The sequence below is a fragment of the Parasteatoda tepidariorum genome, chromosome 10, assembly GCF_982258835.1.
Source record: "Parasteatoda tepidariorum strain Cologne lab strain chromosome 10, Ptep-v5.0, whole genome shotgun sequence".
Classification (NCBI taxonomy): Eukaryota; Metazoa; Arthropoda; class Arachnida; order Araneae; family Theridiidae; genus Parasteatoda; species Parasteatoda tepidariorum.
This window is the reverse complement of record NC_141764.1, coordinates 38,379,225-38,394,470: the sequence shown is the minus strand read 5'-3', so window position 1 is coordinate 38,394,470 and position 15,246 is coordinate 38,379,225. Positions and strand designations below refer to the sequence as shown.

General features: G+C 25.4%; 1 protein-coding gene across 2 annotated transcripts in view; it reads right to left on the bottom strand.

Annotated features, from left to right (window-relative positions):
- Window positions 1-11,725, bottom strand: part of LOC107442768 (LIM homeobox transcription factor 1-beta) — a 116,848-nt gene extending 105,123 nt beyond the window's left edge. For both annotated transcript variants that reach the window (XM_043039029.3, XM_043039028.3), the window contains exons 1-2: window positions 11,441-11,725; window positions 1,965-2,252 (exon numbers count right to left, since the gene is read on the bottom strand). In XM_043039029.3, the coding sequence (XP_042894963.2) occupies window positions 1,965-2,010 (46 nt within the window). In that variant the 5' untranslated portion in view covers window positions 2,011-2,252; window positions 11,441-11,725. The remainder of the gene's footprint in view (window positions 1-1,964; window positions 2,253-11,440) is intronic.
- Window positions 11,726-15,246: the final 3,521 nt, after the last annotated feature.

Genomic DNA, 15,246 nt, shown 5'->3' with positions numbered 1-15,246 from the left:
CATTTTCTATTAAATAGTTAATCGTGGTTTTAAAAAAATTTTTAAAAAAAAGAACACAAAACATTTTTACGGTTGCTTCAAAAGTTTCATATGAGAAACTTTGTTGTGAACTTTAAGATTAGAACTCTTGTGTTAGAATCATCAGAAGTTTGTCGTATTTTTGAAATTTTTATAACTGAAAATGATATGAAATAGTATAATTGGGTACTTTTTAATTTCTCTGACACAAGCGATAAAGTTGTCAAAAACTCGTTGGGTGCATGTAAACTTAGCTCTTTTTTAAAATTGTTTAAAATTAGTTTTGGTAATTTCTATTAAAAAAACTTGAAAAATGAATAAAATAACCGAATTTACCTGAGCCATCATGATGGAAAAGCAACGATAATTATTTATAAGTATAATTATTTATATTTAATTGTTTATAAGTTTAAACATTTAAAAAGTTATAATTAACATTTTTATAAGCTATAAAACTAATTTTTATTCAATAAAAAAACGGGCTAATGTAGGAACCAAATTGCAACTGCAAAAAATGGTGATAGTTTAAAATTATAACTAATTGTTCTAAATAAAATAGACAGGTATTCTTACTTAATACATAATAATCTCAATAGAACGAACTAAATCTGCTAGTACGACGAGTTTTCAAGTCACTCTCAAGCGCTAGTTTTAAGTATACAAAAATTGCATGTTTACATGTAGTTATAAATTATTAGTCTCTCGATATTGCAGCATTCTTTTTTATTAAAATATGTTTTTCGTAGTTTATGTAAAAAAAAAGAGCTGACTAGAGCATATTATTTAAATTCTGGTATCAATATGGAAAAGGGAAAAATGAATGCAATTTCACTAAATTTCCTACTTACAATCTTAGCCCCTAACATTTTTAAGATAAACATGCGTATGAGACCCCCGGAGTAGTTATTTTCTGTAGAAGAAAAATTATTCTGCTATTTTAACAAATCTTGCTTCACACTTCAAAATATTCTTTTGTTTACCCCACATCAATCAGTTCCCTATTTTAATCAATGTTATCGCGTTATCAAGGACTTTAAGACTCAATTTTTAAACTCCATTAATTTTTTTTATTGCAACTTGAAAAACTTTTTGCTCTCTAGCCATTTGTTTTTAGTCTTAACTATAAAACTTTTTCAAGTTCCACTATTAGTTGAAGCTTAGAAAACAGTAAACGTAAAACTTTTTTAAGTTTTTACTGTTATTTGAAGCATAGTATGTGGAAGATATTAAAGGTATTTACATTTCAACAATAAATTTGTATATTTTCTTATAACGACAAGCTTTCTATGTAGACAAATCCTTCTGCTTTTGCGAATTGTCGTTATAACAGTCTTTTGCTGTACAAGAAGTCATTGAAACTTGTATGTTAATTATTAAAAGTTTAAAAAAGTAGCAGCTACATTTTTATTAGATCATTGCCTCCATAGATGTATAATAATCCCAATAAATGGAGAATAAAAGCATTTACAAAGAGGGAAGGATAAACTACCAGTAAAAATTTATTTAGAATAATTGTTTACAATCTCAGTCATTTGTTATCATTTTAAGGTAAGTTATGTGCAAAATTGTGAAACTTCTGTTATAACAGCTTTTTTTTTTCTATTGTTTCTACAGTTTATAATGGTTGCTTTTCAACAGAATATAAAAACATATGATAATGCGTTTTAAAATAAGTAATGCAAAACAATTTATGTCAAACTGGGCTAAATTTGACTGGGCTAATTCAAACTGGACAAGGTCAAGGTTACAAAATGGGTAAGGTTTAGCGCATAGGGAAAAGGTGCGTCACACGTGACACTATTGTTTTGCATTCATAATGATGAGGTTTTATAAATAGATAGTAACAAAGTTTTGCTCTTAGAAAGTCTTAAAAATCGAAAAAATTATAATTTTCTCATATAAATAATGACTGGTTACATTTGATAAAAGGAATTCTAATGACTTGCCATTATTGGTGGTGAGAAAGCCGTTCAGCTTCTCGGGCGAGTCCATCCCCCGGGTGTCCTGTAGTCGCACCAGCTTGAACTGGAGAAAGGACGGCGTCCGAAACAATAATTCGTGGGTTTCCAACCCACCACCTTCTTCTGGTAGCACAGACAGTTTTTTCTGCTGATCGCGTCAGCATACGAAGCTAAAAATCACCTACCACTACCAACTGTTCTATACCTCAACAAATTCATCAATACAAAGATACGAAGTTTTATAAAAATCTGATTCACCAGCTGCAAATCAACCTGAAAAAAATAAATAAATACGTTTTAGAAAAGAAAGTGATCAAAACTTGCATAATAATCAAAGAAATGTTTTTTTTTTCAATGGAGGGCACTCGGGTCTATTTCTCATTGGATTGGGTCTATTTAAATGCCAGAATTACTACTCTCTTATCGTTACCCAGTGGGCACCTGCGGCTATGCCACGTCCAACGATCAAAACTTGTATAATAATCAAAGAAATGTTTTTTTCAATGGAGGGCACTCGGGTCTGTTTCTCATTGGATAGGATCTATTTAAATGCCATAATTACTACTCTCTTATCGTTACCCAGTGGGCACCTGCGGCTATGCCACGTCCAACAATCAAAACTTGTATAATAATCAAAGAAATGTTTTTTTTCAATGGAGGGCACTCGGGTCTGTTTCTCATTGGATAGGATCTATTTAAATGCCATAATTACGACTCTCTTATAGCAAGTAGGCATCCCCAGTAGGCATCTGTGGCTATGCCATGTCCTACAGCCACAAACCCGTTTATAGGGCGGGTTATAGTCACACAGAAGAAAGGACATAGAACACACAGAGAGAAAGTTACATCCATGCCTATGGTGGGATTCGAGCCCACAACCACTGGCCCTGTAGTCCAGTACAGTAACCACTAGACCAGTGATAGACGAAAATTAAAGAATTAAGTTACAAAGTGAATTTGAATAAATTAGTTTTCTAGTTTATTTTTTTGGAATTGGAAACGCAAATTATGACTCGCCTATATTCCAATTCTGACTAGTAAAATTTCTAAATTCTCAACATCAATTAAACCAGCTAGCGTCATTGCGTTACCACTCTTGGAGTTTTAGTTTTGGCGTAAAAGACCTGATTTTTTTTCTGGTTAATCGTTGACTGTTTATAGCCAAATGCATTTCTTGCGTCAAAATTAGTTTGGCTAAAGAAAAATGATTGAATGAATTTCTGTGACAGCAAAAAATTTAAATAAATTGGGATACGCTTCTGAATATAGCATAATGATCATAAATAAAAATAATTAGGCATGCAGCTGCTTCAGTGCTACCAGAAAGTTTGTTCTTTTCGAGAAAACACGAGTTCTACGACCCGGTGCTATATTCCGTCTTTATACCTTTAACGCTTTAAAAAAATCTTAGTTCATGACACTGTTTTATATTTCAACCCTTTTTTAACCGTTTAAGCTTGGCACAGCGTAGCCGAATCCATTTCTCTGCGCAAAACTTTGTCTCTCTTTGGAATTCTGAGTTTTGACTCTAAATGTTCCGCTTGTTTATAGTATTGAAACAGCTATATGCTTTTAAATTAATTTTTTTTATTCATTACTTTGAACTATGTATTGCTCCTTCCAGCATAGCGATAACACTCCCATATTTATGAGCCATATTTAATTTACATATAACTGATGTTTTTAAGTCTTATTAAGTAGTTCGTTGAGATATTACGTTAGTTAATTACTTTAGTGAATTATTTCACGTTAACACAGTTTTTAAACAGATTAGTTACGCTAATAACAAAGCATTATGTGATTTTAAATATATTTTAAAAAATCCATTGTATTTATTTATTCATGTTTTCTTGATTTCTTTCATCATTGCTTCTAAAAATTCTTTATATTATTGAATTATACTTAACACCTTATTAGTAAATTTTATTTTACAAAAATAATCAAATTTTCAAAATTCATTTCATGAAAAGTAACTTATTAATTTCAATTAAAACCTTTGTGTGAAGAAATACGAACAACTAAAAAGACTGTAAATAATATTTTTAGAATTATAATGTATGCATAGATATCTTATACTATCAATTATAAAGCTTTTCATTTTAATTTCATCAAAGGGTAAACAATAGATGCCCAAATGATAAGTGAACAAGAGAGACTTCTTTAGAAATACAATGGTGACACTATTATATATTAAGGTAAAGGATGTGCAACGTGGTTAGAGTATGACAGATTAACCAGTTCACATGAGAGAATTTAAAATGAATGAAAAACTATGCTGAGATAACTGTGTTTAGAACAGAACTATGCGCAATAGTACCAATTTTTAATGATTGAAGGTGATGGAAATGAGGACATTCCTCGTCGTTTGCTGTTTATGGCAAACACTATCTAGGACAATCAACTGGAAAAAAATGGTCAAGTTTTCGTGGAGGGCGTGTATAAAAATCGATGCTTCTAAGACTCGGTGCAAGAAATTGCTTTGATTTTCCATAAATTCACTGCTGTTGATGATGAAATTATTAAAAATAAGAGGAGAATTACAACTCGAGACATCTTTCAAGAACTTTGTCTGACACGGGTAAAAAAATAGTTGAATCACCTTATACCACTATTCATTATACTCTTTCGTATTCTATTCTGGAAGTATCCTTCTTAACTCGACTTTACATTCGCTTCAAATGCTCTCATGTAAACTGTTTTATGCGCAGTCTATGGTCGATTATTTTTGCTTTTCCTTACAGTTCGCTATTATGAAACTGCTATCGGTCGCTTCCACTTGTCCACTTTTTGTTTCGGCTACCTCTATATTAGGGGTACCGGAAAGTAATGTCGTTTCGGCGCATTTGACCTTTGTTATCAAGATTTTATTCTTTAATCAATAATGTATTCACCCTCGTTAGCAACAACCTTTCAATGCCGGGTTTTAAAAAATGAATTGTTTTTTATAACCAATGGATATTTAAAGCACCGAAACGACATTACTTTCTGGTCCCCCTAATAAAAATCACATAATTTTGGAGAATTTCTAATCATGTTACATGGAAATATCCTTAAAAGTTAAACATTTTCATAATTCTATACTAGTATAGAACACTTTTGTATGTCGTATGAAATACTTAATCATTTGGTTAAAACTATGAATACAATCGAAATATTTAAATTTCAAATAAAAAACTGATCATACTTGTTTTATTTAACATAAAAAATAATGTAATAATGCTATAAATACATGATGCTATAAATTACAAAAATAATTAATTTGAACTATGAATATATTCCAAATATTTCCAAAGTGTGTTCGAGAATTTCCCCTTATTTTCTCCCTAAAGCATTAAGAATAAATAATACAACAATGCTATAAAATGAATAACTAACTGGTTTAAACTATGGGTTGAGATTTCTAAATAACGAATTAGCCGTATTTCTTTTATAAAACATAAAAATTCATAATACTTGCTTGTGTACATAAACATAATAAAGATCATAGACATATAATGCTGTTTTTTTAGTACATTTGAATGGAAAATGGAAATATACTTCTAACAAAAGTCCGAAGTATCACATTTTTAGAATATTAGTAAAAAAAATACTCTCTAATATTTCATTCTTTGTATATGAATACTTGAATACGCCTTCTTAGAAGGAAATAATTCTATTTTCGTCCACGAAGAGTTTTCTAATATTGTTTTCTAATAAATTGAAAAATGTGTTAAAACAAATAATATTTGATGCATTCAAATCCCAATATTTATTCTAAATTTTAAGAAACATTTAAGAAAGGAAAATTACAGCTAATTTGATTAGTCTAATTTGATATGTATAATTGAATTAGTGAGCTAATTTGATATCTAGTTTGGCGCTAATATGAGAGTTTAAACGCTTACAATTCTTAAAAATAAAATTTTGACTACAATGATTAATAAGGCTATTATTGAATAATTTCTTTCAACTTGTCTTTTTACATAAATAATCCCTTATATTTTATATTGCTGCATTAATTTACATTTTATTATTTTTATGCAATATTTATGCATAATATTTATTTTTCATAGTTATATTTCATATTTATATTTCATATTTCACATTTATATTTCGCATTTATATTTCATATCGATATTTAATACTTGAATTGATTGCTTATATTTTAATATTTATATTAAATATTTATTAATTTCAATTTTTTATTAATTACAATTAAATTACATTTATAAGTTAGTTTTACTATTAAATTTTATTTGTATTGCTTATTAACTCAATATACATATTAAATTATAACAATTATAAATGTCATAATAATTATATCAAAAAATAACATTCTAGAAACACACAAAATATCTTGCATTATTAGAGTAATCAATTTCAACAGTTCAAAAATCTTCCTGAAATACTGAAATAACTCTCGGAATATTACCTAAACTACTTTTTCAATAAGTATTATACTTTATAACAGTTAAATATTTATTTAGTCATGATTTATTTGTTGGTGTTACAGTCGAAGAAACATTTGTAATTTTAAAGTTGGTAACCAGACATATTCACTTTAATTTTTAAAAAAAATTTAAATATTTCCTTATCTAACTTTTGAATAAAATTGAGTAAATTTCATAATTTAAGAGGCTGACATAAATTAAATAAATATAACTTTAATGTAACTAATGTAAGTTATAAAGTGATATGAATCAGCAATAAATAGTTATTAAAAACTATTTTTCTACTTCTTTTTAGCATAAAAAATTTAAACTAATAATTTTTGTTACTATTCTTTAATATTACAAAAACATAAGCATTATTTATCTAAACATGTGAGTTATTTATTGCCCCAGTTGAAAGAATTTAAAAAAAAAAGGTTTTGAATTAACAACCTACTATTACCATATATTTATATATATTCCCTTTTCAAAATATATTTATAGTTGATTTTCTTTCTTATAATTTTCTGATATCACTTTGAAACTTTTTCTTTCTCAATATTTTTTCACTTTTTATCACTATTAATATATTTTAGTGATTTATATTTTAGTATATTTCAGCTTTTTATCACTATTATTAAAAAGCTGACGCTTAGCATAAATGTACAAAGCACAAAAATTAAATTTGCTGAAAATTCCAATTTTTTTTTAATGTTAAGTTAGAAAGCACGTTTTATCATATTTTAATTCAAATTACATTTAATTTTTTTATAACCGTTGATATCATGTTTTATTAACTTTAAAACACACATTTTTCAAAAAGTTATTAATCCTGAAAATATGTTCTGTAAGACAAAATTTTATATTTAAAATAAATAATCGAAGAATCTTCTTCAAGTTTATATTTTCCTCTTTCATAGGCACAAAAAAAATTAGTTTTCTTATAACAATTCGAAACTAGGGAAATAGTGGTTTTATTCTGAAAAATCTTTAAGAAAAATTTTATATTTTACAATTATTTTGTAAATTTCTCATAAATAATAGGAATATATTCCTTAAATATATACGTATACAGGATTTACGATATTAATCTGCATTCCCAAAAATGTTAATGAAATACTTTCCATTTTTTTCACTGAAAAAATAAATTATTATATTATTTTAAAATATGATAGTTAAAAATAACCTTATATGTTTTCGAAAGATTATAAGAATTTAATTTTAAACTAGCTGCGTGCAAAAGTTTGCATCATTTTGATTAGATATGCGCATAAGTTTACATCTTTTTGATTAGATACGTGCATACGCTTATGTCAATATGATGGGATCTTCTGTAAAAACAAATTATCTAACTTTCTTTTAAAAAACACTCGTAATTAAAAGATATCTGTAATAAAGTTATTTCCGCAACAATAAACATTAATTGATGAAAAATTTAATAATTTTATTAGTTTTGAATTGCGTCGCAAAAACATGTCTTATCGAATATTCAATAAATACAATATTTTGGTGTTTATGATATAAACTATTATTCATTTATTGATTTTATAAATTTTTAGTCATTTATTGTTTTTATAAATTATTAGTCATTTATTGTTCATGTTTTCCTGATGAATTAATCCAAGTTACGTTAGCTTAATGTTTATTATGTTCAACATATACAAGTAAAATAACTATACATATATAAGTCATCAGCAAATTTAATTGCAATTTAATAAAAATATTAATTATTTTTTATTAAATATAAGTTGCTGAAAATATATTATTATATTATTTAAAATGAAATTTCAATTAAAAAATGCGAAATATATTAAAACTAAGAGTAAATCTTTTTTTTTTTAAATTTGTATAATTTTTTAAATGATGGCTATGACTGGAATAAGTTTTCTTAATTCCATAGTTTATATATTACACATATAAATTTCATGTAACTTATAAATAAAAACTAATAAATAAATTTTGATGCTCTTTTTATTATGATTTTAGTACATTATAATTAAAAATAATTTTAATAAATAAAGAAAAATTGCATAAAAGTGTGCTTTATAATTTATCCATTAAAAATGAATAAAAAATGTATTCTTTTCATGTGAAACTAAAACGAAGTTTTATTATCTCAGTATCCAAATTAATCTAATACTTTCCTAACCTAATTTTAATATAAATAATATTTTTCTGTGCTAGCAATTGACAATCATTTTTACAATTATTTATCCTCAAACATAACAAATTTCAATTATATAAAATTTTACTTTGTATTTTCAATAATAGTTGTACAATAGTTAAGAAAAGAATATTATAAATTAAGTTGAAAATTTGAGTTTAAAAATTTTACCTAGTTTCTGCTTTTAACGTTGTATGCATTGTATTTTAACACAGATTTCAAAAGGTTAAAATAGCTATTTTCCTACATGTATATCAGAGCACATTTATCTTTTTTTTGTTTTTTTTTTGTTTTCTTAAAACTTACAAAAACTAGTTATTTAATTGCAATCTCTGACAATGGAATGTCTTTCGATAGAAGGGATATTTTTAGAACATTATAGATTTTTAACAATCTGAAAATGATAAACAAATAGTTATCAAAATTCAATTTATTGTGATTAAAAATGGATTAAAAATTCTAATTGCTAAACCGATTTTTACAAAAGTTAATTTAAAATATTTTTTTAAAAATATGATTTTAATTGCATTTTTACAAAAAAAAATAAATACTTCTAAAATAAGTTATTGCTCATATTGAATCCAATCACTTTCATATTAGCTTTTGTTAAGTGATTCCGAAAAAATTATCCGTTAACATTATAACATATTAAAATTGATGCTACTATTTTTCGCTTAATAAAAATCAATTAAATTATATTTTATTAAAATAAAATTTAGAAATGATATTTTTATCAATTATTAATTTATATAATATTTTTAAATATAAACTTTATATCCTTTCAATTTTTGTATACCATAATTTAAGTTGTATTATTCCCTGTAATAATATATTACTCTTGTCATAATACTTCAGATTTTTTTTTCAAAATAAAAATAATTGTATGTAGAATTAGATTTCTATATTACAATATTATATTTATTATCTACTCTTATATACTATTATATAATATAATTATTTTATAATCTTAACTTTATTTTGACTTGCATTTATATTTTTTGATAATAATCCCTTTCATTGCGTATAGAAACATGAAATAATTACATATTTAGCACATAAAATGCTCTCAAAATGTATTGGTAGTTTATGTTAACTTAAAAATTTAACAGCTAAATTCTATTATATAAATTTTTAAGACCTATTATTCATTAATATATTTTAACTATAAACTCCCTTTTTTTCATTACATATTTTCTTAAATCATTGATTCAATAAATCAATTTTACAATCCATTTGTGTCCTTATTATTGTTTAGATAATCTTAAAAATCGTGTCCTTAAGTGTGATTATACTGAAAATTTGATTTTTTGTTCCTTAATATATTCCAAAACAGTATATCACCTTTCTTTCAACATCATTTTACTTTTAAAAACTTTCAAATATGTTAGTTCCTTTATAAATAAAATTAAAAATGAAGAACAATTAAGATTAAAAGTGTACTTACAGAGAATTTCCAAGATAGAAAACTTTTATTTGTAAACATTTTTATCAAGACTGAACTCCAATATTTTTCACTCAATTTTGACAAAATTCTATGATTGTTAGCGTGTCACCAAAAAAAAAACATTTACATTTTTTTTCCTCCAAATTTCAATAATAATTTTATACAAAAACTAAAACTATACATAATTAGGAATACACGATGAAAAACATTTTTGGCAATGTGTTCCAGAAAGGTAATAAGTATGTTTAGAAAAGCACATGCTTCTCAACAAAACCTGTTTGAAAAATATGTTATACTATTTGTTACAAAACTTTTAGTGTGTTATAAACATCTCTTTACTTCAATAAATATTGCAAAAATAGCCATTATACTCTTCTTATAAAAATGATGAAATTCAGCAAATTCATATTTTTTATTAAGTTGTTTAAAAATATTCGATTAACATTTTGTCTCCAAACATTATTACACCTAATTAATTAAAATATTAACTATTTAAAAAAATTAAGTAATTCATCAAATTAAAAGTTTAATTAAATTTATGTTTAAATGTTTCCTAAAATACAGAGCTTATTGCTAAAGAATAAAAAATTACAAGAACATATAGAGAAATTTAATTTTAAATATTTAAAAGAACGTCTTTAAAGACCCTTTTTGTTTCGTTTTATTAATGTTGTTAAACTTAATTCTGATATTAATTTTAAGAATTTTTTGCTATTTATTGCTCAAAGTGGTCACTTTCCAAGCAAAACCCAAATTCCCTTCAATTTCCAGAATAAAATTCGTGATTTGTGCTATTTTAAATAGAGTAAGAAATTTTAAAAATTACATTTTGAAAACAACTAGCATAAAAAATGTACAATAAATGCAAATTATTTTTTAGAAGTAAAATTTTCAACTTAAATTTTGTTTAATATTCCGTTCTTAAAAGTTTCATAATAATAAAAGGATAATAAAATTTTCTATTTTTTTAAACAAAATAAAGAAATAAAATTTTTATCTTTTTTAAGGAATTCATTATCAATTTCACTTCAAGTTAAAATAATATTGATTCATGAAAAGATTAAGTATTTTAATAATATTATTTAAATTTAAGAAAAAATACTTAGAAGTAGAAATAACACTGACGGTAGAAAAAAAATAATAGTACTACTGATAAAGGTGATAGAAAATAATGGTAAATCGAATAATAGTGTCTTGTAAAAGTTTTTAGAATATGTGACTTGATTTTCCCAGTTTCTTGAGGAAATGACCACCCTTTATTTTACTCAAAAATAAATCTTAAAAAACAAACACAATTTTTGATACTTTTTTTAAATGTTTAAAGTTTTAGAAACAAAAACCATATCATTATTGAGATTTTATAAAACTGCTTTAAATAAATACTAAAATAAAATTAACGTATTTATTAATGGCATAAAAAGCATCAATTTCAGAAATACTGTACCTCAAAACACGCAGAATTCTCCAAAATCCGTAACCATTATCATCATTTAAACAACAATTCTTATTTCAATCTCAATTATTCAATCGTAATCAAACACAAATAGAGCATTCCTTAGGCGTCAAATTAAAATACCATAGATCGTTTTTTTTCTCACTTAGTAATAAAAATAATAATAATATGGCACTTGTTCTATTAGCAGTAAGTGAAAAAGAAGATTAGATGGGGGAGAACTATGGGAAATCGTGGACGTCAGGTTCCAGTTCCTGCATTGATAAACTAGTCTCCACCTTACGGATAACGGTATCCACCCCTTATGCGATTGGGGAGCGATTGCAGCGGCCCCAACGGCGAACCCCTGATATTTTCCCGATACGATTTTTATGCACAAAATAATAATCATATTCTTTCCTATCTTTTAATCATACAAAATACATTTTTACGATGCATAATTTTTTTCTAATGAATTTTGATTTCACACCTATATTGACATTATACTTTTGGTAAATATAATGAGAAATACATTTTTATGCTGCACGGGCTTTCAATTTAATTTAAAATCGTTTTTAATGCTTAAAGTATAATTTACGGTTAAAGTTTACGCATCTACTTCTTTACAAAAAAAAAGTTTAAAATAAATTATAATCAATACAAATTCAAGTAGTTATTTTTTTATTTTTTTATAATGCAAAAATAAGCTTAAAACGCTATAAAGGAATTTTAAATATCTATTAAAGAGTAATTTAGAAATAAAAATTGCCGTAGCGTTTGTAGTTTTTTCTTTATAAATGTTTTAATTCTTTCCCAATACGTTTAATTGTCTTCGATAAAAGCAAACTTAAAAACAATACATTTTCTTAATTTATAGCATTAAAATTATTTAAGAATTGGTTTCATACACCTTTTCCTAAGTTTTGCTGGTTAACATTTTTTTTAATTTTGCTTTATTTTGACAGCCGCAAAAGTGCTTTCCTTTATATTTCAGAAATTGACATTTTAAATGCAGTGACCACTTTTTAGCTGTTTTTATCTACACTTAACAATCTCATTAAAAAAATTCCAAATTGCGTATAAATTCTTTTTCATTTTTTTTCTTCATTAATATATCTTTCAAGCTGTTAACAATTATATGCAATCACCATCATGTTAGTTTTAAGAAAGGATAGCATAAATAATTGACTTAAATTCGATTAAAACTCATAACATAAATATGTACTTTAATTAAAAAAATGATCTAAATAAAAAGTTCGAAAAGAGTTTGTTGACCAGTTTATACCATATCTACCATAATAACTCATTAAGCTAGTTAAGTGCATTTTCTTAAAAGTGTAATTGCGTCACATATAATAGTTTAGAAGGAACGGAAACAAATAAAAATTTTCTCTTTTATTACCAAAAGATATGGGGCAGAGAAATTGTTGTTCATAGATAAAAGGTGATAATTATGATTGCATTCAGTTACTTTTTAATTTTTTTTTTAAATTTGTAACAATTCCAAAAAAAAAAATTCACGAAAGATCATAATTCTGACTACTAGAATGATATTTTTTCGGTTTTACACATAATTAAAATCATGAACGATGCATAAAATATAAAGAAATGATTTAAAAGAAGGTTAAAAACAAATTTGAATTATTTTCCTTAAAAAAAATTAAAAAATAAAAAAAAAAGATTAATAAAAAAATATTTTGCAGTTTTTTCAGCTCTCGAAATGGGGCAACCGAAATAAAGGAACTTAAAAGTTTTTAAGAATTTCTTCATTCTCTTTGAAATCGAGTGTGAATTTCCTATATGACATAATGGTATTTAAAGAAATTTCAAAAATAAAACACATTAAAAAAATTTTATATCATATTTTTCCGAAAATTACCTCTAGTTTTCCTTCTTTTTTTTCATAAAACTAAAGTTTTCACAATAAAATAAGATGTCTATCAATAGAAATGAAAAATAAATTAAAACCCCAAAAAAATATTGTTCACCTTTATTAAACTTAACTCCCCAAAATAACTACGTTGATTTGTCTGTACAACATGTTTTATAAATGAACTACATTAGTAAATAAAGAAATATTTAAATCCTATGAAAAAAAGTGGTTGATCTTCCTTTAAATTTTACAAGGTACAATTTTACAAAACACTTAAGTTTTATACACCGTTAGATAGCTATCCGACCAATTTTTTAATTTTATTTAAGGAATATCCTGTAACTTACACTAGGTATGTTACCTATTATAGCACTGAGCTCTCATTATGTAGAACCAGAGCTCTGTCCCCTGTGATGGCTCAATCCATTTGTGTCTGACGTCCCTTTATTGAGACGGCTTCTTTTCCAAAAAAGATTATCACAGGTGTTTTATTATTAGAATTCATTTAGCAAAAACAAGGTAGTTCTATCTATCACAATGTATCAATGATATGAATATTTATATTAAAATCGAAAGACAAAGCATAGTGTTTTTCTAAAATCTGAAGTGGTAAATAACCGAACGAAACATCAACTTAGTATGAACAAATATAAACTACCACTTTTTTCTATTAGTACTTTTCATATCTTGAACACTCTTTGGATGAGGCATGGCATTTGAACCAGGATAAAAGCTTATCCAGATTCAAATCGGTGGGTACTAGTTTATCTGAAAAACAAAGATAGCTGTTGTGCATTACTGACGGCATGTCCGAAATTATGCCATTGGTCTCGAAATTGTGGCTTTAACCTCCTTGACCCCCTTGCCCAACAATTGGCAGTTGCAAGAGTTCTTTACTATATGTTAACAATTAAAATAATTACTTTTTACGTTTTATATTTCAGATCATACGTCTTAAAACACAGAACGTTGATGTGTTGATATAAGGTCATTGGTCCACTGTTTATTACCTTTTTATATTATAAATAATTCTACTTTGATAAAATAAAAATGTTACAAATTTCCCAGCTTTATCAAATACTCATAACTTCTAACTCTAAAAAATTATAAATTTAAAAGCAATATCTTATTTTTAAAATATTTTCATTTCTTTCGTAATTTTTATATTTTCCATTACAATTTTTATATTGTATAATGTCCTTGACATTTACACAAATTTCTTCGAATTCCCTAGTTACAAACATTATAAAAAAAAAATTCAGAAATTTATTCCTCTTTTTTGACAAAAGGGATTTTCATTTATTCATCTCGAGTTCTCCTTTCTAAAATAGAAATTGTGAGAGGATTTCAAGAGAACCTTCTTCTTAAGAGACATCCACCAATAAGATAGCTGCAAATAGTCACGTGGAAGAGAAGGCGTTTCTTATAAGATATGATTTGAAGTGCACTTTTGAAAAATGATTTCAGAATTTATTTCATACAATACCATAGGTTTTGTAGGTTTGCTTTATCAAAAATCATAGGAGATGATTTGTAAAAAAATATTATTACATTCTTAGAGTAAAAGATAAGTATTTCAGTGTACTATTCGAGTTAAATGGATCGGTTTCTTAACTCTGAATATAAAATAATATAAAACGACTTTGTCTTTATTTAAAATGTGTCATTAATGATTTTTCTTCCTTTAAAAATAAGGGATAAGAGTATCTGAAAATATTTAAGAAACAACAACTAGTTATGAAACGCATTTTTGCAAAAAATAATTTTTTTAGGAAATGTCTCCATAAATGTATTTCATTTTTTCAACATTTTATAATAGTATTTTGACCCAATAAAATATTTCGAGAAAATTAGAAGTTAATCAAAATTTGAGATTTAAATTGACTTACAACTTTTAAATTTTAAAAAATATTTTTGAAGATTATGCATAGTTTTTTAAGGATTA